A 27,301-nucleotide genomic window follows, 5' to 3' on the forward strand; every position below is an offset into this window, starting at 1 on the left:
TAGTATAAATGAATAATAATTTTATTATTGGGTTTTCCATAATTTGGTTGTGTATTTACAGTAAGCTTAAAACATTTCAAAATTATGAAATAAAGGTGACTTTAAATGGACATTTTTTTTGCTTTAGACTATTACATATTTCTACCACAAGGTGTAAACATTTTCTTAGATGTCACTGAATTTTCATCTGATTGCTTATATCTTACTAATGTGATGACACAATATTCTTCGTGAAGACAATAAAGAATACTTGTACAGCTTGACTGGAATTTTCAAATCAGATTAAAAAAATTTAATTTGCTTCCTAAAGCTAGCCTTGACCAATGGTTAATGGTTCCCGTAAAACTTCTACGAAGACTGGAAGAGTCAAAACAAATATTTTAAGCAAGTCCTGCCTTTAGACAATGCAACTTTTCGCCAGCTACTCCAAATCTAAATTACTTTAATTTTAAAATGGACACGTCAAGCATTTAAAATTACAGTTCAAACCACTTAATAGGATACCAATGGCCAGAAGAAAATGAATTTACATGCATAATATTTGCCTTAATTAATTAATTTAAACACTCTTCAAAATCACAGTAGTTCCATCTCTACAACCATCATCAATGCTAAATCTTCCAGTTCTGTATTTTTTTCTTGCATATTCAATTGATTTGCTTCATCCCAAATTAAGTGATTGATCATGTAGTCCATTATCAAATATATTAAGATTACACTAGATACTGCAGGTACTGGAATCTGGAGGAAAAAAAAATTGCTGGACAAATTCAACAGGTCAACCAGCATCTGTGGAGACAGTGACATAATATATTTAGTATCGTTTTACTTGCAGCAAGTGAACGAATAGCAAGTGCTGGAACCTTGAACTTCAATCCTATACTTCAGCATCTCAGAATGTGCAAACTGCTTTCATCAAAGCAGTGAAGAGGGAAGAACTCGGAATACCAGTATCCAGAGTAACACACACAAAATGTTGCAGGAACTCAGCAAGTTAGGAAGCACGTATGGAAATAACTAAACAGCTCAAAGTTTCAAAATTTTATGTTACTATATGCAACCCTTGCAGGCACACTCAATAAATCCAATAGCCATGCAGAATCAATGAAAGACTACACCACCAGGATGCACAACAAGTGTGCTAGAAGACAAACTGTGCAAATACAAAAAATAGAAAAATAAATAATCAATTATCCAAGAGCACAAGATGAAGAATCCTTGAAAGTGAGTCCATAAGTTCTGTAGATTGTGGGAACATTTCAGTGAAGGGGCAAGTGAAATTGAATAAAGTTATCCCTTCTGGTTCAAGAGCCTGATAGTGTAGGGGAATAACTGTTCTTGAAGCTGACGACCTGCGTCTTCTTCCTGATGGAAGCAGTGTGAAGAAATCATGATCTGACAGCAGTTGATATTGCAGGCCAAGACCTTCATCAGAACTGGACAGATAGGAGGAAGATGCCAGAATAAGGTTGGAGGGGGGGGGGGGATGAAAGAAGGGGAAGGAGAACAAGATGAAAGGTGATAGATGGAAAAAGTAAAGACTAGAGAAGGAATCTGATTAGAGAAGAGAGTAGGCCGTGGGAGAAATGGAAGGGGGAAGGCACCATGGGGAGGTAATAGGCAGGTGAGGTGAAGAGGTAAGAGGCCAGAGTGGAGAAATTGAAATAGAAAGGGGAAGGGGAAAAATTAAAAAGTTGCAGAAATCGATGTTCATAGCAATCAGGTTGGAGGCTACCTAGACAGAATACGAGAATGCCTATATCATGACTGAAGACCATGGACCTACCTGTTGGAATTGGAATGAGGATAGGAATTAAAATGGTTGGCCATTAGATAATCCCGTTTTTTGCAAGTGGGGCGTAGATGCTTGACAACGTGGGTCCCTCAAGGTACGTTGGGTCTCACCAATGTAGAGGAGGCCGCATTGGGAGCACCAGAAGTTGCAGATGGAGCAGAGATTCCAACTCTTCATTTCCTCCAGTCTGTCTCCAAACTGACATTGTTTATTGAAGAAAATTACCTATTCTAAAGTTGTTAAACTTTAAACTTGTACCAAACTGGACAATTAAGTGGTGGTAGTAGCAGAAAGGATGCTGAAGACATGTTCACTACAGCTGATCAAAAGGGGAAATAAAAAGCAAAATCCCAATAGCTTTTGATTTCAGGTTTAACTTTTACTGTATTTAGGACATAAATATATTGAGGCTGTGAATGACCTATTTTTCTAAAAATTAAGAACTTCGTAACAACTAGCCACTTTCACTCCAGAAACTAAAATAGTCAAGGAGGCAAATACTTCATATTATATTTAAAAAAAAACAAAATCTCATATTCCATACACTGAGTTCTATTTAATATCAAAAGAAATAAATGCCCCTCTTTGGTCTTAAATTTTAAATAAGTGGCATATGACAATGAATTTTCCAGTGGGTGTCCCCAAAGCGTTTCTCACCACCCCTCCCAAATATTCCATACAATACATATTGAGGACAAAGAATAGTAACATACAACAATACAGTTTTTCCTCAGGAATCTATTATATTCAGCACAAAAGTTTGAATTAATTTGTATCTGCATAGTTGACACAAATGCAAAAGAGACAAAGTAGGAATATAGACAGTTCAGCTCGTAAATTCAGATTTCATTAAAGGATTTTAGTCTCCTCTGCTATTTTATATTCCAAAAAAACTCCTTTCCAATTAAAGTACTACAAAACAAAAAAGCATAAATGTCTTAATTTACTGGGGACCAATTCCCACCGTGAATGTAGGAATTCCAAATCTGCTGGAACGTGACAATTCCTGCCTTAAGATGGTATAACTTCTCATGACAGCATCAACTCTATAAATAAATGCCTGCATTTAAAAAGGGGAGCAAAAAAAAACCCCACCAAATCTTTTCTAAACTCCATCTTGAAACATTTAGTATTTGAAATGGCACCTGGAGCCAAAGATCCTGAAGAATAATAAAGTTGTAATAGGCCACTGGACAGCAGGAGTAGCCTGCATGGTTTATCCTGTGCCAGGAAAGTAAACTGACATTAGACAAATTTAGATCTTTATGTACTTCTTTAAAACCCACTGAATATCCAAAACAGTTATGTTTCTGAAAAGAAAAACTTCTCAATAGAACATGGCCTTGATCCAACAGTACAGATGCCTTAGTCAGGAGCAACAAAAACCTTGACATTGCTGACTCATTAGCTAAACAGATCATATTGTTCAGGAATACACAAGTTCCAAATTTAATTCCTACAAACACTTAGTGATATCTCATTTGTCATTGAGACATTTGTCAACAGTTTTCCTGATGACAATTCATTACATCTACTAATGACTGTAGGTGCAGTGAAACTCACAATTATGTGCTGCAAGAGTAAAGAACTTCTCCATAGTCACATTCTAACCTAAGCTAATGAATCTCACTTGGCTGATGTACCAAAAGGTTACCATCGTAAATGTGATAATATTTCCCCACAGACCAACAATGAATAAAATAAAACACATTTAAGTAACAAAAATAATGCTCAGGATATTTTTCTTTCCACCCCAACAAACTTTGAGAAACAATTGTCATTCAAAAGACTATTAATAAATCATTTTCAACATGCTTATTTGACATTCTCCTATAGTAACATACTAAACCCACTGAAGTACACTTCACTTAAATAAAAGTATCATAAAGGCACATTACGCAGTCACTCACTTCATCTTCAAGAACTTCCAGCCTTCTATGGTATAATTTTTTTTTAATAAAGTTATTGACCAAGCAGTAACAGAGCAGTCACTTGGATTTCAGTAGTCAAAAAAGGTGCAAATGCAAAAGTAGGAAATTTAAGATACCCCCACAATCATCCACATACATTTTGCATCAGTTAATTGCATTAAAGACCAGTTCAATTTTGTACGAAATATCAAATTTGGTCAGAAATGAGCACAGTTAAAAACTACTAAATTAAAACAATTTCTAAAGTATACATTAAATGATACAAGAAACAAAAAGCAGTAAGTTCCATAAGCTCTGGTTCTGACTTGGTCAATGGCCATTCATTATATTGCTTTGAATTGATTTGAAGAAGTTGTCATCCTTCATACTTTGGTATTCTGGCAAATCTAGTTTCTCCTTTGCCTCAGATATGTCACTGTAAATGGCTGTAATTAGGGAATCTGAAACAAGGTGTGAAAACAAAATGAATGAAGTAATAAAAGCAGCAAAATTTAAAAACAAGTAGCATATGCCTTTAATATTTAAAATCTAAGAATCACATAAAGTTGAAGGTTTTCCAGAGCATTGAATATGCCCCCCAATTTAAATGAAACTTCAGTAACAAAATAACTAACAACTCAAAGACAGAAATTTGTTCAGTTGGTTGCACCAAATAAGATCATTGGAGGCAAGGAGGGATGATTGCAGAGTCAGAACAGTGATGACCCAAACAGCATTGCAGTGCCAAGTTTTGAGTGTTCTTAACCTTAATTATCTATTCTGTCCAGTGTGCCCATTCACCTCCTCCCTCACCTCCATTCAGTGCCCCAAACAGTTCTTCCAGGTGGAAGTTATCTGTTGTTTCTGGTGCTCCCAATGCAGCATTCCCTACATTGTTAAGAGCTGTCATAAATTGGAGAACTGCTTTGTCGAGCACCTCCTCTCCATCCATCAAAAGCGGTACTTCCTGCTGGCCAGATATTTTAATTCCAATTCCCATTCCTGTTCTGCCACATTGGTCCATGACCCCTTTTGTACCACAATGAGGTCACCCTCAGAGTGGAGGAGAAATGCCTTTTATTCCATCTGGGTAGCCTCCAACCTGATGGCATGAATAACACTTTCTCCTTTTGGGGTAAAAAATATCATTATCCTCCCATCTTCTTCTATTCCTCACTCTGGCCTTTTACCTCTTCTAGAGAAAGCAGATGCATTGGTTATGATCTTTCAAGAATCACTTGATTCTGGCATGGTTCTTGAGGACTGGAAAATTGCAAATGTCACTCCACTTTTTCCAGAAAGGAAATTACAAGCCAGTTAGCCTAACCTCAGTTGTTGGGAAAATGTTGGAGTCCATTATTAAGAAAGTTCGGGGTTCTTGGAGACTAGTGATTAAAATAAGACAAAGCCAGCATGTTTTCTGTAAAGGGAAATCTTGCCTGACAAATCTGTTAGAGTTCTTCGAGTCCACAAGCAAGGTGGACAAGGGAGAGGCAGTGGCTGTCATTTACTCAGATTTTCAGAAGGCATTTGATAAGGTGTCAAACACGAGACTGTTTAACAAGATAAAATGCCATGCCATTACAGGAAAGTTACTGGCATGGATAGAGGAATGGTTGACAGGCAGCGAGTAGTAATAGAGGGGGCCTTTTCTGGTTAGCTACTAGTGACTCGTGGTGTTCCTCACATAATTGGAACCGCTACTTTTCACATTGTTTGTCAATGATTTAGATAATGGAATTGATGGCTTTGTGGCAAAGTTTGCAGATAATATAAAGACAGGTGGAATAGTAAGTAGTACTGAGAAAGCATTGCTATTGCAGCAGGACTTAAAACAAATTGGAAGAATGGGCTAACAATTGGCAGATGGAAAAGTGTTGGGAATTTTATAATGCATTTTGGTAAAAGGAACAAAAGTGCAGATTATTATCTAAGTGGGGAGAAAATTCAAACATCAGGGGTGCAAAGGGACTTAGGAGACCGAGAGCAACATTCCCAGAAGGTTAATTTAAAGGTTAAGTTTATAGAAAAGGAAGCAAATGCACTGTTGGCATTCATTTCAAGGGGAATAGAATATAAAAACAAGGAGATAATGCTGAAGCTTTATAAGACACTAGTCAGGTTTCATTTGGAATACTGCCTACAGTTCTGGGCCCCACATCTCAGAAAGGATGTGTTGTCATTGGAGACAGTCAAGAGAAGGTTCATGAGGATGATTCCAGGAGTGAATGGACTAACATATGAAGAGCATTTGACATCTTTGGGCCTGTACTCACTGAAATTTAGAAGAATGCAGGGGAAATCTCATTGAAACTTAAAGAATGTTGCAAAGACTAGAAAGGGTGGATGTGGAGAGGATGTCTCCTATGGTAGGGATATCCAGAACCAGAGGGCACAGCCTCAAAACTGGGGAGCAACCCTTTAGAACAGAGGTTAGGAGGAATTTTTTTTTTGCCATCCAGTATAAATCTGTGGAATGCTCTGACACAGACGGCGGTGGAGGCCAAGTCTGTACATATATTTAACATGGGAGTTGAGTTTCCTGATTGGTCAGGGCATCAAAGGATATGGTGAGAAGGCAGGTGTATGGGGTTGAGTGTGATCCAGGATCAGCCATGATGGAATGGCAGAGCAGATTCGATAGGTTGAATGGCCTAATTCCACTTCTAGGTCTTGTAGTCTTCTCACCTGCCTATCAGCTCCTCTTGGGTCCCCTCCTTCCCTTTCTCTTATGGTCCACTTTCCTTTCCTATCAGATTCCTTCCTCTCCAGCCCTTTACTTTTCCTACCCCCTGGTTCCACCTATCAATTAGCCATCCTTCAGCTCCCACCACCTCTTCATTTTGGCTTCTTCTGCCTTCCTTTCCAGTTCTGAAGAAGGGTCTTGGCCCTGAAACATCAACTACTTATTCATTTCCATAGATGCTGCCTGACCTGCTGAGTTCCTCCAGATATGGATTTCCTGCGTCTGCAGAATTTCTTGTGTTTACTTCTTATGTGATGTTTGGCACCCTAACCAGTCCAGAGTAGAGGTGGAAGAATTTCTCCGGGAATTACAGTGATCCCCATAGAAATCAGTCCAAAAGTCCCTCAACCAAGACTCCTAGCAACTGATCTGAAGGTAGCATAGTCCATATGACAGGAGGTCCAGGATATCACCAAGAGAGCAAAGTCATCTGCTCCCCTAGGACCAAGAAGTATACCCTACAAGGTATACAAGAAATGCCCAAAACTTCTCCAGAGGTTGTGGAAGATAATCAGAAAGATTCAAACCAAAGCTGGAAAATGACTGAAGGATGCTTTGTTCCCAAGGAAGAAGATTCCTCTACAATCACTCAGTTTACGACAATCTCTCTCCTTAGTGTGTAGCACAAGATATTCTTCTTGGCATTTGCGAGAAGACTGTCCTCCAACTTGATGCAGAGCTACTACATCAACATATAGACAATAGGTGCAGAAGTAGACCATTCGGCCCTTCGAGCCTGCACCACCATTTTGAGATCATGGCTGATCAATTACTATCAATACCCGGTTCCTGCCTTGTCCCCATATCCCTTGATTCCCCTATCCATAAGATACCTATCTAGCTCCTTCTTGAAAGATGGCATCCCAGGTTTTTCTGGGTGCTTTGAACACACTTCAATAATCAGCAAGGCCAGGCAACGCTTGCAGTTTCTGCAGGAATCACACAGCAATCCCCATAGAAACCAGGGACTAGAATTAAATCCAAAAGTTCCCCAACCAAGAATCCCAGGCATAGAGAGGAAAGTTAACAGGAATGGCTGGGGATTCCCCCCACCCCCCCGCATGTTTTTCCTTCAGTGGGGCTCTACCCAAGATTGAGCCAGCTACAGCACTCACTGTCATCAGTAGTGGAGGAGTTCACAGTGGCAAAGTGTAGAGTCATGTTAACACTGTGGGGCTCCGATAACAAGCTAATAAATCAAGTAGCAACCATGATAAGATCAGGCCAAAAGCCACAGACCAGCAATTGAGAAACATCATTGGCAACCCATGCCTGGTTTCAGCTCTGTACACTTCCACTGAAGAGGGAGTGCATGTGCAAGGGTTAGGTATGACATGGTCTACACAGAGGTATGGAATTGCGAGGAAAAAAGCCGGTTATTGAAGGCAGTGGAGTTGGGATCACAGGGTGTCTGGACAAAAATGGGCAGATGTTTGGAGACAGGAGCCCTTCCACATTTCTTTCCTCCTACGGTCTATGTACGACACTCTCCCTACACCATCACAGCTGCACACATGGGGGCTAAGAGAGGACCCCAAATGAAAGCTTTGTGGTCAGCAAGGTTCACATGCAGACACGTCAGGATACAAAGCAGCTTTAATACAAGGATGATGTAGGTGGTGCCACATCAAGGTCCTGTAGTCCCTTGCTGACATACTGAAACGGGAGAGGGGTAAAAAGATACCAGCAGCAAACAGAGCTGTCATTTTCATCAAGGAGAGGGCAATGCCAGTCATATCAAATAGGCCCAAATCCAACCCGCTGCAAACTGCCAAATCATGGGAGACTAGGGTTGATGTGGGGAGGAAGCTGCAGTTCCTGGAGGTGGTGGAAACCACACAGACCAAACATCGTACTGTGGTCCACTGAAGACAAGAAAATCACCCTGGTGGAGTACCTTGGGAGGAAGGATGCGAGGAGGCTCACAAGATGATGACCCTGAAGAACCAGTCCTTAGTCCAGGAGTGCAGAGACAAAGGATGGTAGACGTGGCTATTCCCCATGGAGAATGGCTGTGGAGGGTTCCTGGCAAGGTCGGCATTGAGGTCGCTGTCTGCTCTGGGCCTTGATGAAAAGAGCAAAACCAAGCAGCCCACAGGATGGGGAGGAAGCAGAAAGAGCCTCTTGCTGGATATGAAGCAGGTGAGAGGAGTTGAGTTGGAAGTCAGGAGCAGATGGGCAGTGACCTGCCCACCACAGCTGACCCGCCAACTGGACAGTGCAGTGGTTAAGGGCTGAAACACCCTATGAAGATTGGGCACCACCTGATGACAGCTGGTCAAAGGCTACAGTAATGTCATAAGGTAACTGAAGTGAGCACCTCAATGTATGATGCAAGTAAGTGTCAGTATTGTATCAAGGGAGATGCTCTTAATCATACAATGACAAGAGGCTTGCAAACCTACCAGGGGAAAGGGATGGAACATTGCAGTCTTGGGGATTGCAATCAATATGTGTGAGTGCAGTTCCACACCTTCTGCTTCATTGCAGCAACTTCTGCATGAAGTACAACCAAATGAAGCTCCATTAAAAAGCTGAGTACATTGAGAGGCAGTCGGAATTATACAATACCAGAAAATGCACAAGTGTTATATCCCAGGAGACAGAGTGAGAGGTCAGTTAACTCAGAAGATTAATTTATTAACTGAATGGGAACTTGAAGTTATTTGCTACATTACAAGTAGTTATGCTTTATAACTGAGATAAGAATATGTACATCAAATCTATCAAAATGACACAAATTTTGATAGATTTTGATAGCACAGAAGGAGAAAATTTACAGATGCTGGAAATCCTGCGCATGTGTGCATAAGTACACATACACAGAGTCTCGACCTGAAACATCAACTGTTTGTTCCTTTCCATAAATGCTGCCTGGCATGCTGAGTTCCTCCAAGATTTTGTGTTGCAACAAATTAAGGTATGTGAAATGTAAGGTGTAGACTACTTACTCAAAGAACAGAAAACATCAAGAGGCTGATACATACAGTGGAAAAGCTCTATGTTGAACCAGATTTTGTAAAAGAATTTATGTGAGAACATCAGTCACGTAGCAGCTCAGTTTGCAACAGTGTAAATAAAGGTGCTGACAACTAGATCAAAATGTAAAGAAACAGGTTAAGTAATGATTAAAGCAGATAAGGGAATGAAATGGCAGTGGGAAAGATGGCCAAGATCTTGTTAACCATGCACGATCAAAGAGAAAGTACATAAAAACATTCAGTCAGAGGAAGCAAGGAAGTGAAAATACAAATCAGAAAGAATAGAATACGCAGTCAAGATCAAAATAGACTGCACTGAGAAGATGACATCATGGTTCCAAGGAACAAACTAGCTTTATGGTTTGTTTATATTGCATGAATCTTGCTTAATAAATATGTGTTGCTTATAATCAATATCTGTGTAAGTAGTTTGCTGTAGTTTTCAATATTATGTTATGACCTACATTAGTCTGATTTTCAGCAACTATAAGATACCTAATCTGACAACATGCACAAATAGCAAGTACCAAAATAGTCTTCAATTAAATGAAAGTGGGATGGGGGGTGGGGAAGAGCTGGAAAAACAAGCCAAGATGTTCTCAAATTTCCTTATTAATGCCTTATATACATGTACTCTGATACTTAATTAGCAAAGAATACAGTAATTTGGTAACAGAAATGGTAAAAGCATAGGAATCACAGCAGTACAAATTGGGGATCAGAAGGATTCCAACCAAGATCAACTTATACACACCATTATTTAATACACTGAATTTTTTTTTCAGATTATTGCTGTTAATTGGACACAGAGTTGCTGGAATTTTACCCTATAGGTGCCAGGCTTTCTATGCATGAACAGTTCTAAACTTTCTCACAGCTGCTCAGAAAAGGTTCTCAGAATAGAAATAACATTGGACCCAAGGAATTTAGCAAGAAAGCGTATATGAAACATTTCTCCATCACTTTGTGAGGAACCTTTTCAAACAAGTGGAGGGGCAGGTAGTGTTGAGGAAGCAGGGAGTCCGCAGAAGGACTTGGACAGATTGGGAGAATGGGCAGAGAGGTGACAGTTGGAATGTGGTGTAGGGAACTGGATGGCCATGCACTTTCGTAGAAATAATAATAGTTTAGACTATTTTCAAAACAGGAAGAAAATTCAAAAAATCAGAGGTGCAAAGAGACTTGGGAATCCTCATGTAGGATTCCCTAAAGGCTAATTTGCAGATTGAGTCTGTGGTAAGGAAGACAAATGCATAGTTAGCATTCATTTCAAGAGGACTACAATACAAAAACAAGGATGTAATGCTGAAAGTTTGTAAAGCATTGATCAGACCACACTTGGGAGTACTATGAGCAGCTTTGGTTCCTTATCCAAGAAAAGATGTGCTGGCATTGGAAAGGGTCCAAAGGAGATTTACAAAAATGATTGCAGGAATGAAAGGTAACACACGAGGAGAAATTGACGACTCTAACCTGTACTCACTGGAGTTTAAAAAAAAATGGGTGGGGGGCAGAGCAGAGTATCACAAATCTATCAAGTCTTGGAGTGGATGCAGTGGAGAGGACGTTGCCTGGAGCAGGTGAGTCCAGGACCAGAGAGCACATCCTCCGAATAGAGGGATATCTATTTAGAACAGACAAGAAGGAATTTCTTTAGCCAGCGCGGAGTGAATCTGTGGAATTCATTTCCACAGCCAGCTATGGAGACCAAGTCATTGGGTATATTTAAAATGGAGGTTGATATGTTCTTGATTAGTCAGGATGTCAAAGGATTTGAGAAGGCAGGAAAATGGGTTGAGGGGGATAATAGATCAGCCATGATGAAGCAGCGGAGCAAACTCGCTGAACCAAATGGCCTAGTTCTGCTCCTCTGTCCTATGGTCTTAAGTGCAGGAAACTATGCTAAATTCATTGTTTAAGTTAGGAACTAAAAACTTGAATTCTGCCCCTAACCTATCCCATCTACGTGATTGAATTTGTGAACCAAAGTTCTGCTGAGGCATACAGCCTGGATGTTGAGAAATGGGAGGAAATTCCCCAGCAAGTTTCTCTGAGATTTGGCAGGAATCATTTTATTGTAGGTTACCACAAGTTCTGGATCATTGTATTTACGGGTAGAAACACATACAAATGCAAGGGAGCATACAAATTACATATGTATTTTAAATATCTATACTTTGTAACATTGTAAATACAAAAAATAACATACAAATTGAAAGGATCCGGTTTAAATCTTACCTAATGAATCAAAAGATTTCTCTGGTCGGATATATCCAACAATAGCTATACTCAGAATTTCTCCATAAAAATCTTCTTTGAAAGTATGAATAATATGAGTTTCCTAAAAATGGATTACAGAAAACACTCAACATTAATGTATTTGCAAAGTTGTGGTGCTCATGACTGAATACTTCAAAGTAAAATTTATCAGAGTACATACGTGTAAACACATTCAACCCCAAGATCCTTTCGCCCGTGGGTATATTAAAAAAAAATCTAATGCAGCCAGTCAATACACTTTCTACCAAACATCCATACAAGTTTGTCAAAGTTTTTAATGCCATGCCAAATTTCCACAGCCTAAGGAAGTAGAGGAGCTACCGAGCTTTTTTTAAAAAACATATATACAATGGATCCAGGACCGATCCTCTGAGATACTGACACCCAGGAATTTAAAGTTACTGATCCTCTCCACCTCTAATCCTTCGATGAGGACTGACTCATGGACCTCTGGTTTCCCTCTCCACAGTATTTCCTTCTTTCCTTCTGTCACGAAGCCCTGCAAAGTTCTCTAGTTGAAAGGAAGTACACAAATGTTGGAATCTACTGGATCATCTTTAAGGCAACCAGGACAGAACTGTTACAATAATAGCTTCTATTCCAAGAATTGATGTTAACACAGTACCAAATTTTCATGTTCTTACAGTAATATAATTAATCACAAAAATAAAATTTAAATACAGTTAATTATGAAAAAGAATCTAGAGCTTTCCCAGGTCCTGTGCCCAGCTGGAAGCCCAGAACAATTTATTCAGTCCATTGTATTCTACAAATTCAGAAAGAAAAAGGACCAATTCAATCCAGGTTACTTAAATAAGGCTATTGTCTTCAGTTCCAAATTTCTATGCTTTCATTCTTCTTAACACACACTGCCCTGCCATCCCAGTTTATCTTTCTTTGAATCCTTCTCACCATGCTGCAGGGAAAAAAAAGTATCTTCTGAATTAAGATCACAAGACAAAGGAGCAGAAGTAGGCCATTCAGCCCATCAAGTCTGCTCCGCCACTCCACCATGAGCTAAACTATTCTCCCGTCTACTTCCAATTTCCAGCTTTTCCCCCATATCCCTTGATACCCTGACTAATTAGATACCTGTCAATCTCCTCCTTAAAAACCCTCAATGATTGGGCCTCCGCAGCTGCATATGGCAACGAATTCCATAAATCCACGACCCTCTGACTAAAAAAAAAAAATTCTCTTCATCTCTGTTTTAAATGGGTACCCTCTAATTCTAAGACTGTGACCTCTTGTCCTGGACTCACCCACCAAGGGAAACAGCCTTTCCACATCTACTCTGTCCAACCCTTTCAACATTCGAAATGTTTCTATGAGATCCCCTCTCATTCTTCTATACTCTAAGGAAAAATGCTACAGCTAGATCCTTTACCCATCTCCAGAAACCAAACACTGTTGTACAATAGTCAACAATAATGTAGTTCAACCAAAGTATTACAGCCTCGACGAGATATCCTAGAACCCACAATATCCTTCTGAGCAGTTGAGCACTGTATTTATTTTAAAATTTATTTCCACAGAGTTAGACATCATGGTACAAATTATACAGATCAATTAAATATGTCGTATTGCACAGGACCAATCTTTTTAGCTCAACTAGTAATGCTGGGAAACCAATGTGTATCAACAAGCTTTACATCTCAAATGCATTATTCTGACTAATTCTCATGGTCTGAAGACTCAACCTAGGGAATAAGGTCTCAGGACAGTGAGTTGCTGCTGAGCTTAGGATTGCCACACAGGTGTAGGGTAAACTTGATTTTGTGCAAATGGTTTTGATATTTAATCATTCCAACCCAAATGGGTTAGATTCTTTCAGCATTAAGGAAGTTAGTTACTCTGATGAAGGTGGATGGAAGCAGAAACTGTCATTGAGATGAACATGAGGAAAAGGATTAGGGTACAGTAAGCCTACTCGTGCTTTTAAATTATTTAGTACAATCCAGAAGTGTTGCTAATGCAAAAGGCAAGTTTCACAAAACAAATAAAACTATTCCCATCTTTCAGACAATTTGTTATTCATTCTCAGTAATGAAATTCAAATCATTTATGCGAAGTATCATTTGTGAAAAATTTGTGCTTTTTCAACAGATGAGAATACAGTATCAAAAGACCAAAGTATACTTCCAGAGCATTTTATCAATAAGTTTAAGATGCAAAACAATTATAAATTACATTCCAAAATGCAATTAAGATTAACACTAAATTGTTAGGAAGATTAAAGATTGTTATAGCCACCTGATATCCAATAGCAAGTGGTGTTCTTTGTCAGACGATTACAATTGACAAAAATTAAACTCAGCTTCCCTAACCCAAATGATTTTGCTGACATTCATTGTCTATCCTCTTACAGAAGCTAAGCAAATAAAATGAGTAAATATATTCCTTTACTACTGTAAGCTCCATAAATTTTCAATAAAATCAAAGACAGATGCTACAAGGCAATACTCTCCCAGAAAGTAAAACAAGAAAAAAGTACCATAGATTTTTTTTCATTTTTATAGTATGGATTCCAACCAATGCTCATGACCATCTTATGTACATCTCCATGACCGACACAGGCCCAGCCATAGTATATACCAGTAGTGATGTCTCCTGGCAGGTGCTCCACAACAGCGTCTGGAAAATTTGCTGTGAAGTTAAGCAAAAGATTCATTTGTTCAATATATCTGTTGTATACTAGAAAATATTTAATAATGGACCTTAACCAAAAAAAGTAATCCACTCAACCTAAACATGCATACCTACGACAGTCATGAAACTGAAGATCTTCCAAAAAATTTCAGAGGTGAAAGCCTCAGTCATACTGCTCTCCAACACATGGTTTTGGAACTTATTTATTGTACAACTATGTAATAATAATCAATATGAGCAACTAATCTCAAGTTTCAGAGAATGTAGATTGGAATGTAGCTCAACTACAGTTACACATGCTTCTGTAGAATCCAAGATACCTTCAAGGAGCAGTGCCTCAGGAAGGCAGTGTCTATTATTAAGGTTCCCCCAGCTCCTCCACCAAAGACATGCCCTCTTCTCATTGTTGCCATCAAGAAGGGGGTACAGAAGCCCAAAGGCACACACACAGCAATTCAGGAACAGCTTCTTCCCCTTTGCCATAAAATTTCTAAATGGACATTGAACCCGTGAACACTACCTTTACTTTTTAAAATTTATTTCTGTTTTTGCACTACTTATTTTAACTTAACAATTTTATATATACTTACTGTACTTCAGTATTTTTTTCTACATTTATCATGTATTGCATTGTACTGCTGCTGTAAAGTTAACAAATTTCATGATATATGCTAGAGATATTAAACCTGATTCTGATATGAAGGATTTAAATGAAGACACTATAAACCAATTAGTTTCCCACCCACTAGACCGGGGGTCGGCAACCCGCGGCTCCGGAGCCACATGTGGCTCTTTTACGTCTGTGCTGCGGCTCCCTGTTGCTTTGGGAAATAATTGGTTGTGGCGACCCTTTTCCTGGCACATCCGAACCGACTCACAATAAGATAGCCTACGGGGGTTTGCGAGCACAGAGCTTTGGAGCCTCTGCGCCATTGGGGGGGGGGGGCAGGTTGAGGGAGGCTTAAAAGTGAGGCTGAAGATTTCGAATAAAGTTTTTTCCTTCGACTGCAGTTACCGACTCCGTGTCGTAATTTTAGCGCTGCGTGTAGCACACCGCTACATGGTCAGTATTTAATTAAAATGTATTTTATGTTAGTTTGTTAGTTTTTGAAATGTAAATCTAAATTTGAAGATTATGGTGATCTTGTACAATCTAAATAAGACGTTGTGGCGACTCATTTCCTGACACATCCGAACCGGCTCACAATTAGCCAGCGTTCAGGCTAAGGGAGATAGCCTACGGGGGTTTGTGAGTACGTGTCTTTTGCAGCATCCGCGCCCATGGGGGGGCGGGTTGAGGGAGGCTTAAAAGCAAGGCTGTTTAGTTCGAATAAAGCTATCTTTGACTGCAGTTTACTGACTGCGTGTAGCAACCGCTACAACGTGTTTTTATCGCTGGCTGTCCAGAGGGGAGGTGCTGAAACGCTTTGTCGCGCGTCTGGAAGAAGTGAAAACTTCCCTGGGCAGCAAAGGGCTCAGCTTTCCTGAGCTGGAACAGCCAGAGTGGCTGGAAAAGCTACACTTCATGGTAGACATGACAGCGCACCTGAACACGCTGAACACAGCTCTTCAACGGGGTAAGGACGTACAGCCCTGCACATGTTGGAGGATGTTTTGGCATTCGAGCGCAAGTTGACGTTGCTTGCCAGAGATTTACAGAAAGGCACATTGTCTCACTTCCCCAATTTGAGAGAGTTCAAACAATGTCACGACATGATAAATTCGGAGTATTTACATTCTGCAATCATCACAATGCAAACATCGTTTGGGAAACGCTTCTGTGAGTTCAGAGAGGAAAAAAACACATTATCCTTCCCGGTCACTCCCCTAAGCATCGATCCATCCCTACTGAATACGACTGCATTGTCAGGTGTGAGTCAACCTGAACAAGTATGATAAATATTTTAATTGCGTATTATTTTACGTATATTCATATGTTTTCATTGTTCAGTGAAATAGTCCTTTTATTTTTCAGGTTGACAGCTGGCTGACGTTATTTTTGGTTTGCTGCTGGCGGCAAATTTAAGTTTGGCGTTTTTCATAAATACAAGAAGGACTCAAATAAACGTTGAGTATTTTACTTAAAAGTAACCTTCAACCCAACGTCTTTTTTTCGGAGTTCAAAATGTTTTTGTTGCATGCAGAAATGTAATTTTGTTTTCTCTGCAGGAGTTCATCAATTTCATAAATGCAACACATTATAGTTTGTTTATATGCAACACATTATAGTTTGTTTATACATAGCATAAAGGCAAAACAAAACGTTGTATGCAGTGTTATTTCATTTTAAATGTCAAACGGGTTTTGCGGCTCCCAGTGTTTTCTTTTCTGTGGGAAACGGGTCCAAGTGGCTCTTTCAGTGGTAAAGGTTGCTGACCCCTGCACTAGACTATAAACGTTCATCACTCAAAGAAGTTTAAAAGCACAACTATACTAACCTGATGTCATGAAACTGGTGTCAAAATCAGCACCTCAAGTACACGATGGGTTCAAGAATCATTTGACTTACAAAATGGTGCTACACAAGCAAATATGAATGTATGCCAATAGTTCAAATTGAAGTCAATTAATTTCTTTAAACATTTTGCCAAAGGCAACTTGACATACGTTATTTGAATATGAGATTACAAGCATGATTTAGATCCATTGCCAAGCAATGGCTGACAATTGATTTCCCAGTCAAAATAGGGTGCAACTATGTGGGAGCAGGGGGCTGTGAAGTGATAGTACCATGTACCTAAACTCCACATACTTCTAAATAGTAAAGCTCCCAGGCTTGGTCAGCACCATCACACAGGAGCCTCACTGGTAAAGTTGTTAACACAGATGTCACACAGTTCGAGGGACCTGCATTCAATTCTTATCTCAGGTCTCCATTCAAGTCTTCACATTCATCCTGTGACCAAATGGATGTCCTCAGGGTGCTCCAGTTCCCTCTCTCAGCCCAAAACTGAATGGAGTAAGAGAATCAGGAGGACGTGAGATAAAGTAGTTACAGGGAAATAAATGGGGCAATGGGACTGATAGAAAGGCACTGAAAGTCAGATTTGAGAACGGGCTGAATATCTCCTATGAAACAGTAGAAGTGAGCAATTGCAGCAGCAATTGTGTGCACTTCCTTTAGTGTTTGCTGATGGGAGACGAAATCAATGCTTCGCGTACTGGATTATTAGGTACTCGCCATGTTGGGTGCCTTGTACTGGATAGTGCCGAGCTCCTTGGACATTGCTGGAGCTGCACACATCATAGAGACGAGAGATCAATCAAGAAGCTCAAGCAATTTGTCATGTCCCCATTGACCCACACCACTTTTTTAAATAGGTGCACCTTAGACTGCATCCCATGCATATGCATCACAGCATGGCATGGCAACTGCTCTGCCCAAGGCTGCAAGTTGCACACACATCTCAGCACGTGATAGAAATCAGTTTCCTCTCTGCAGTTTCTCTACAGTTCACACAAACTCTGTTCAGCAGACAACAGAGACCCCACGCAATCTGGACATTCGTTCCTCACCCTCATTGGGCAGAAGATACAAAATTCTGCAAGCAGGCTGCAAACAAGGCTCAAGCACAGCTTCTATCCTGCTATTATAAGACTGCTGAATTGTTCACTTGTACGATAAGATAGAGACTCTTGATCTTAAAATGTCAGAATCAGAATCAGGTTTATTTTCACCGGCATGTGATGGGAAATTTGTTAACTTAGCAGCAGCAGTTCAATACAATACATAATCTAGCAGAGAGAAAAATAATAAATGCAATGAAACATAATAAACAAATAAATCAATTCGGTATATTAAATAATTATTTAAAAATGTGCAAAAACAGAAATACGATATACTAAAAAAGTGAGGTAGTGTCCAAAGCTTCATTTAGGAATCAGATGGCAGAGAGTAAGAAGCTGTTCCTGAATCGCTGAGTGTGCGCCTTCAGGCTTCTGTATCTCCTACCGGATGGTAACAATGAGAAAAGGGCATGCCCTGGGTGCTGGAGATCTTTAATAATGAATGCTGCCTTTCTGAGACACCGCTCCCTAAAGATGTCCTGGGTACTTTGTAGGCTAGTGCCCAAAATTGAGCTGACTAGATTTACAACCCTCTGCAGCTTCTTTTGGTCCTGTGCAGTAGTCCCTCCATACCAGACAGTGATGCAGCCTGTCAGAATGCTCTCCATGGTACAAATATAGGTTTCTGAGCGTATTTGGTGACATGCCAAATCGCTTCAAACATCATCATGGCCTTGCACCTTGCTTTCTGCTTGCACTTTCTCTGCAACTGTGACACTATTCTGTACCCTGATATTTCTTTTCCTTAGTAGTACCAGGATATGCTACTGTGACAAAGCAATCTATACAGATGACATGCAGAACTTTGTTTTCCACTCTTCCTCAGTACATGTGCCAATAATAAACCAATTTACCAAAACTTCAGAGTTGAGCCTTGTTGACATTAGAAAGGCTCATCAGGAAACATGCAATTTACTGTAGGTAAATGACCCCTTCTTGTTCCCTCAATATTTATAAGGCAGGTCCTGAGGAGCTTCCAGAATGTTGCTGATGGCGAAAACAATGATGTTAATACCATGGAATATCAATAGTTAAATCATCTCTTGGAGATGATCAGTATCAGTCATTCATCATAGTGCCTATAAAGGGTTTTCACTTCCCCTTTGGAAGTTTTATTGCTTTACAACAGTGGACTAAATTTGGTTTTTTTTGCCACTCATCAACAGAAAAACTCTGTCTTGTCAAAGTGAAAACAGATCTCTACAAAGTGATTTAAATTAATTACAAATATAAAACAATTGATTGCACAAGTATTCACCCCCCCCCCCCCATGACACACAAAATCATCACTGGTTCAACCAATTGGTTTTAGAAGACATATTTTGTTAAAAGGAGATCACCTGTGTGCAGTCAAGGTGTTTCAACTGATTGTAGTCAAAATACACCTGTATCTGGAAGGTCCAACTATGAGCAAGTCAGTCTCCTGGCAAAAACTACACCATGAAGACAAAAGAACACTCCAAGCAACTCTGCGAAAAGGTTACTGAAAAGCATAAGTCGAGAGATGGATCCTAAAAAATTTTCAAGTCACTGAATATCCTTGGAGTACAGTTAAGTCAATCACCAAGAAATGTAAAGAATATGGCACAGCTATCAAAAACTGAGTCACCGTACAAGAAGGGACGGGTGAGGGAGGCCACCAAGAGACAATTCTGGAGGAGTTACAAGCTTCAGTGGCTGAGATGGGGGACTGTGCGTACAATAACTGTTGCATGGGTGCTTCACCAGTCGCAGCTTTATGGGAGAGTGACAAACACACTGTTTAAAAAAAAACTCATGAAATCTCAGTTAGAATTTGCCAGAAGGCATGTGGGTGACTCTGAAGTCAGCTGGAAGATGGTTTTATGTCCTGATGAAATCAAAATTGAGCTTTTTGGCCATCAGATTAAAAGCTATGTTTTGTGTAAGCCAAACACCGCACAATCAAAAACACACATTCCCTACAGTGAAGCATGGTGGTGCCTACATCTTGCTGTAAGGATGCTTCACTGCAGCAGGTCCTGGAAGGTTCGTGAAGGTAGGGGTATAAAATGAATGCAACAAAATACAGGGAAATCTGGGAGGAAAACCAGATGCAGTCTGCAAGAGAACAGTGACTTGGGAGATAATGCGTTTTCCAGCAAGACAATGACCCCAAGCATAAAGTCAAGGCTACACAGAAATGGTTTAAAAACAACAAAATTAATATCCTGGAGTGGCCAAGCCAGAGCCCAGACCTCAGACCTCAATCCAATTGAGAATTTGTGGCTGGACTTGAAAAGGGCTGCTCATGCACAATCCAACTTTAAGTAGTTTTGTAAAGAATGGAGAAAACTGCAGTGCTCAGATATGCAAAGCTGATAAGATACCTATCCACAAAGAGTCAAGGCTGTAATTGCTACCAAAGGCGCATCTACTAAATACTGACTTAAATGGAGTGAATAGTAATTATTTTGAGTTTCAACTTGTAATTAATTTAGGATCACTTTGTAGAGATCTGTTTTCACTTTGACACAAGAGTCTTTTTCTTTGATGATTGTCAAAAAAGCCCAATTAAATCCACTGTAATTCAACGTTGTAAAACAATAAAACACAAAACTTCTGCGGGGGGGGGGGGGGGAGAGAGATAAATTTTTTATATATATAGGCACTGTATATGCACCATGAATGGCAGACACTGACCATCTCTAAGAGATGGTCTAACCACCTACCTTAAACATTCAATGGTATTAATGTGTCACTTAGCTTGAATGTTATTTAGGTCTCGCTGCATGCGAAATAAGATCACTTCATTTGCTGCAACAATTGTTATGAGTGATGAACAGACCTGATGGACAATGGGGTGCAGAGTTAACCCTTCCCAACCCCCCTCCTGAGAACTACGAACTATTGCTGTTGCTATGCTGCTGTTGAGAGAAAGATGAAACACAGGCAAGAACATCTGCTACAGATAAGAGTGGGAGAGAGACTGTTGATTTACTGTATTATGACTCTTCCTGGATTATTTACTCTCTACTACAAGGACTGTACTTTGCTCGTTAGCATTCCTCAGGAGATAGCAGGAGTGGCCTGATTTGATGGACACGGTCATTCAGAGTTGATGGATAGCTGAGACCCCTGAGTGGGGATAAAAGACAGGTCTGGAGAGACACCCTTCAGACACACCAGTGGACACTGACTGAGTGTTGGGAACCCACAGAAAGGTGGGGGCTTCGGAGACTGAACCAGGAGATCGGTCAGTAAAGCTCACAGTGTGACAGCAGGGCCGGTGGGGACTTGTGTGTGTGTCCACTCATGCCAGAGTGACAAGTCCAGAACAGAAGAACAGTCTGTTCTTCTGAAGGAAGGACAGCTGAAGGACAGAGGGGTCATAACTGAATGGCCACAACGATACGACGAATTAAGGCGGCAACGGAAGGTTTGCCTGCTTCAGCTGTTGCTGTAACATCTCGCTCGCTCTCTCTCTCTAACGATTTCAATACAACAACCATAACCACCATTTATGAACTGAACGTTATACTTTTCTATGACAATTCATTTACCCCTAGACATCGATAGAGCTTGTTTATTATTATTCATACACTTTTAGGTTTATTACTGCTAACTTGTTTTATATGTATATTTGCATTTTTGATACTGTATTGTGAAGTTTACCAATAAACATCTTTAGTTTTGGTACCACCAGACTCCAACGGATTCTTCTTTCTCTGCTGGTCAGACACCCAGTTACGGGGTACGTAACACAATGTACAATCAACAGAGAATATCATCACATTTAACCTTCAAAGGAAAGCCAAGTTCAAGTTAGTGTGTCATTCAACCATCTATGAATACAGCCGAACAAAACAGTCTTACTTTGGGCTAAGGTGCAAAACACAGTCCCAATCATCATACACAGCATATACAAGAAAACAGTAGTCACACCAAAAAAAAAGCTCAAATCCACCAGCCCATGAAGTTGCAGCAGCCTGCAACTGAGCACAATACAGCTCGTCTTCTGCCAAGTGAACACTGGGGGAGAGAGGGGGCTGTAGCACCGACTCCAGCATGGGAGGTCACACCACACCACCTCCAGCACTCTGGTGGAGTGCCCAAGTACGATAATTGATGCACCATAAGATCGTTAGGTAAAGGACATCAACCTGAGGAACTCATAGAATAGTGGTGTCAGGTTGGAATGATTGACATTTACTGGCATGTTTCATGGTCATTACCAAGGCTCCTTGATGCTCTTTTGACAAATGATGTCTTATCTCAATTCTGTACTGCTTTTTTTTTTATTCAGCAAGTGGCAGGAAGTTGAGTAAAGAGAATTACAGGGGCACGAGAGAGGAGGTGGACAAAGTCAACTGGAAGGGGGAATAACAGCAGTACAGCAATGGTCAGTATTTCTGGGAGAAATTCAGAAGGCACAGGAATGGTACATAAAAAATAACACATTCTAAAGGGACATTGAGACTGATGAGGAAAGTCAAAAACAGCACAAAAACAAAAGAGTGCATAAATATAGCAAAATAATTAGTGCCAAGGATTGGGAAACTTAAGAACCAACAGAAGGCAACTAAAAAAAAGCCATACAGAAAAGACAAAATATGAAGGTAAGCTAGCCAATCAACAAAACAGGACACAAAGTTTTTCCAGGTATGCAAGGACTAAAAGAGATGAGATTAGATATTGGATCACTGGAAAGTGAATCTGGAGAAGTCATAATGAAGGTCAAAGAAATGGCAGAGTCTTCACTGTGGAAGACACTAGCAGAATGCCAGAACTGGCAAGAGTATCAAAAGGCAGAAGCGAGTGTCATTGCTGTTACTAAGGAGAAGGTGCTTGGGAAGCTGAAAAGTCTGAAGGTAGACAAGTCACCTGGACCAGATGGACTACACTCCAGGGTTCTGAAAGAGGTAGCTGAAGAGATTGTGGAGGCATTAGTAATTATCTTTCAAGAGTCACTAGATTCTTGAATGGACCCCAAAGACTGAAAAACTGCAAATGTCACTCCACTCTTATTAAGGAGACAGGAAAAAGGAAATTAATAGGCCAGTTAGCCTTATTTCAGAGGTTGGGAAGATGTTGGAGTCTATTAAAAAGGATGAGCTACTGTGGTACTTGGAGGCACATGATAAAATGGATCAAAGTCAGCATGGTTTTCTTAAGGTAAAATCTTGCCTGACAAATCTGTTGGCATTCTTTGAGGAAATAAAAAGCAGGATGGACAAAGGAGCAACAAGGATGGTGCTTATTTGGATTTTCAGAAGGCCTTTGACAAGGTGCCGCACATGAAGTTGCTTAACAAGATAGAGTCCATGGTATTACAGGAAAGATATTAGAATGTATAGAAGGTTAGCTGACTGGCAGGAGGCAAAGAATGTGGATAAAGGGGCCTATTCTGGTTGCCAGTGATGACTAATAGGTGCCACAAGGGTCAATATTGGCACCTCTTCTTTTCAATTATTTGGATGAAGGAATTGATGGTTTTCTGGCCAATTTTGATGACAATACAAAGATAAGAGGTAGAGCAAGTAGTGTTGAGGAAGTAGGGTTACTGCAGAAGGACAGACAAGGGGAATGGACAGAGAAGTGACAGATGGAATATGATGCTGGGAAGGTATAGTCATCAACTTTGGCAGAAGGAATAAAGGTGTGGACTACTTTGTAAATGGGGAGAAAATTAGAAAAAAAATCAGAAAGTGCAGAGGGACTTGGAATTCCTCATCGAGGATTCCCTAAAGGTTAACTTGCAAGTTGAGTCAGTGGAAAGGAAGGCAAATGCAATGTTAGCATTCATTTTGAGACATCTAGAATACAAAAGCAAGGATTTAATGCTAGGGTTTTATAAGGCACTGGTCAGATCACACGGAATATTGTGAGCAGTGATCTAAGAAAGGACGTGTTGCCATTGGAGAAGGTCCAGAGGAGGTTCACAAGCATGATCCCAGGAAGGAAAGGGTTAATTCTTTGCCAGACAGTTGTGTAGGCCAAGTCTTTGGGTATACCAAGGTTAATAGGTTCTTGATTAGTAAGGGTGTCAAAGGCTACAGAAAGAAGGCAGTTGAATGGGGTTGAGAGCGATAATCAGCCATGATGGAATGGCTTAATTCAGCTTATGGCCTAATTTAGACTTTACTTTATTGTCACCAAACAATTGATACTAGAGCGTACAATCATCACAGCAATATTTGACTCTGTGCTTCGCGCTCCCTGAAGTACAAATCAAAGTAAATACAATAAAAATTTAAATTATAAACCATAATTAGAAAATAGAAAAGGGAAAATAAGGTAGTGCAAGTCAGGTCCAGATATTTGGAAGGTATGGCCCAGAGCCGGGTCAGGATCTGTTCAGTAGTCATATCACAGTTATATATAACCATATAACAATTACAGCACAGAAGCAGGCCATCTCAGCCCTTCTAGTCCGTGCCGACTCTTACATTCACCTAGTCCCAGTGGCCCGCACTCAGCCCATAACCCTCCATTCCTTTCCTGTCCATATACCTATCCAATTTTACTTTAAATGACAATACCGAACCTGCCTCTACCACAAATTTTTGCCCCCTAACTCTCAAATCATGTCCTCTTGTTTGAATCTCCCCTACACTCAATGGAAAAAGCCTATCCACGTCAACTCGACCTATCCCCCTCATTATTTTAAATACCTCTATCAAGTCCCCCCTCAACCTTCTACACTCCAAAGAATAAAGACCTAACTTGTTCAGCCTTTCCCTGCAACTTAGGTGCTGAAACCCCAGGTAACATTCTGGTAAATCTTCTCTGTACTCTCTCTATTTTGTTGATATCTTTCCCATAATTCAGTGACCAGAACTGTACACAATACTCCAAATTCAGCCTTACCAATGCCTTGTACATTTTTAACATTACATCCCAACTCCTTTACTCAATGCTCTGATTTATAAAGGCCAGCATACCAAAAGGTTTCTTCAACACCGTATCCACGAGATTCCACCTTCAGGGAACTATGCACCATTATTCCTAGATCACTCTGTTCTACTGCATTCTTCAACACCCTACCATTTATGATGTATGTCCCATTTGGTTTATTTTTACCAAAATGTAGCACCTCACATTTGTCAGCATTAAACTCCATCTGCCATTGTTCAGCCCACTCTTCTAACTGACCCAAATCTCTCTGCAAGTTTTGAAAACCTACTTCATTGTCCACCACGCCACCTACCTTACTATCATCTGCGTACTTACTAATCCAATTTACCACCCCATCAAGTTGGAAAGAAGCTGTTCCCAAATCTGGCTGTATGAATCTTCAAGCTCCTGAACCTTCTCCCGGAGGGAAGAGGGACAAAAAGAGTGTTGGCTGGGTGGGTCATGTCCCTGATTATCCTGGCAGCACTGCTGTGCAGTGTAAAGTGAGTCCAAGGATGGAAGATTGGTTTGTGTGATGTGCTGGGTTATGTTCACTTCAGACAATTGTATCACAATCATCCTTAAAAAAGACACTGTATTTAAATAAAACTAAGAGCATAAACATAAAATTCTAAGCTTTTTCACCGTCACTTTTTCGCAACGTGAGGACATCATTACCATGACGTAAATTCGTGACAGACAGCCAGGCCAGCCAATCGACAGCTAGTCTGCCACTGATGTCACACTAACGGGAGCGGAGACATAGTGCCACTGAGCCATGATGTAAATTCGTGACAGACAGCCAGGCCAGCCAATCGACAGCTAGTCTGCCACTGATGTCACATTAACGGGAGCGGAGACATAGTGCCACTGAGCCATGACGTAAATTCGTGACAGACAGCCAGGCCAGCCAATCGACAGCTAGTCTGCCACTGATGTCACACTAACGGGAGCGGAGACATAGTGCCACTGAGCCATGACGTAAATTCGTGACAGACAGCCAGGCCAGCCAATCGACAGCTAGTCTGCCACTGATGTCACACTAACGGGAGCGGAGACATAGTGCCACTGAGCCATGACGGAAATTCGTGACAGACAGCCAGGCCAGCCAATCGACAGCTAGTCTGCCACTGATGTTACACTAACGGGAGCGGAGACATAGTGCCACTGAGCCATGACGGAAATTCGTGACAGACAGCCAGGCCAGCCAATCGACAGCTAGTCTGCCACTGATGTCACACTAACGGGAGCGGAGACATAGTGCCACTGAGCCATGACGTAAATTCGTGACAGACAGCCAGGCCAGCCAATCGACAGCTAGTCTGCCACTGATGTCACACTAACGGGAGCGGAGACATAGTGCCACTGAGCCATGACGGAAATTCGTGACAGACAGCCAGGCCAGCCAATCGACAGCTAGTCTGCCACTGATGTCACACTAACGGGAGCGGAGACATAGTGCCACTGAGCCATGACGGAAATTCGGTTACACCGCTAACCCGGGCAACCTATCTTGGACCGCAACCTCGATCAAAGAAGGCACTTTAAGTAACGCCGCGGGAAACACCAACGTCCCGAAACTATCAACAAAAACGCCAACGCAGTCCAGCTTAATTGGCCGCTTACCAGTGGGGATTCCCAGCTCCTTGCTGCCTCGGCCGAAACCTCGCACCACCTCACCGCGGCAGAAATACGGCAAACTCTTCATGACCCCCCACTTTGTAGAGCTCGGATTAAAATGCGCCTGTTACAGGGGAGGGCTGAGAGGTTTCCGGCCACAGTCCAAGCTCCTACTTCCTTCTACCGACCTTACGGTAGTTCCACCACAGGGTTTCTCAGAGAGCCTGCGTTTATACAGCAGCGTTTCCGTTTTATTCTCCCTCGCTGTCCCTGCTCCTCCTCTTAGGCACCCCAACGTATCAGTTCCCGGAATCAGAGTCACTATGCACTTGCTGCCTGGAGGACCAAAGTCAAAGCGCGCTGACTGTGACGACGTTTGCCCCCTGCTGCCTGGAGGACCAAAGTCAAAGCGCGCTGACTGTGACGACGTTTGCCCCCTGCTGCCTGGAGGACCAAAGTCAAAGCGCGCTGACTGTGACGACGTTTGCCCCCTGCTGCCTGGAGGACCAAAGTCAAAGCGCGCTGACTGTGACGACGTTTGCCCCCTGCTGCCTGGAGGACCAAAGTCAAAGCGCGCGTTAGCGCCAAGGCGGCTTGGAGGACCAAAGTCAGAGCACGGCGGCGTGTGCCCCCTGCTGCCCGGAGGAGCAGTGATCGCAGCGCCTTCGGCCAACCCATTGTCGCAGCGGTTCTGCAGTTACATATTCGCTGCAGCTCGAAGTGTCCTCTCACCCAGAACAGTAACATCTTATGACCCTGTGTCCTATAGTGCTAATTTACACCATCCCCCGTCCGCAGGAGAGTTGGCATCACAAAACTGCCTTCCTTCTCAAAGCTGCCACTGCAGAAATTCGAATAATCTGACTCCTGCTATGTTATTGTTGTGATCTTAACGAAT

The 27,301-nt window shown here is 41.2% G+C and overlaps 1 protein-coding gene across 1 annotated transcript; it reads right to left on the reverse strand.

The window, feature by feature from the left end:
- On the reverse strand, positions 1 to 26,762 carry rfk (riboflavin kinase). The gene is made up of 4 exons (XM_059969735.1): positions 26,410 to 26,762; positions 14,207 to 14,358; positions 11,671 to 11,773; positions 1 to 4,166 (listed from the first exon to the last, which is right to left on the reverse strand). The coding sequence occupies exons 1-4, from the start codon at positions 26,489 to 26,491 to the stop codon at positions 4,036 to 4,038; spliced, it is 468 nt and encodes a 155-aa protein (XP_059825718.1). The 5' UTR covers positions 26,492 to 26,762; the 3' UTR covers positions 1 to 4,035.
- Positions 26,763 to 27,301: the final 539 nt, after the last annotated feature.

The sequence above is a fragment of the Hypanus sabinus genome, chromosome 5, assembly GCF_030144855.1.
Source record: "Hypanus sabinus isolate sHypSab1 chromosome 5, sHypSab1.hap1, whole genome shotgun sequence".
Lineage (NCBI taxonomy): Eukaryota > Metazoa > Chordata > Chondrichthyes > Myliobatiformes > Dasyatidae > Hypanus > Hypanus sabinus.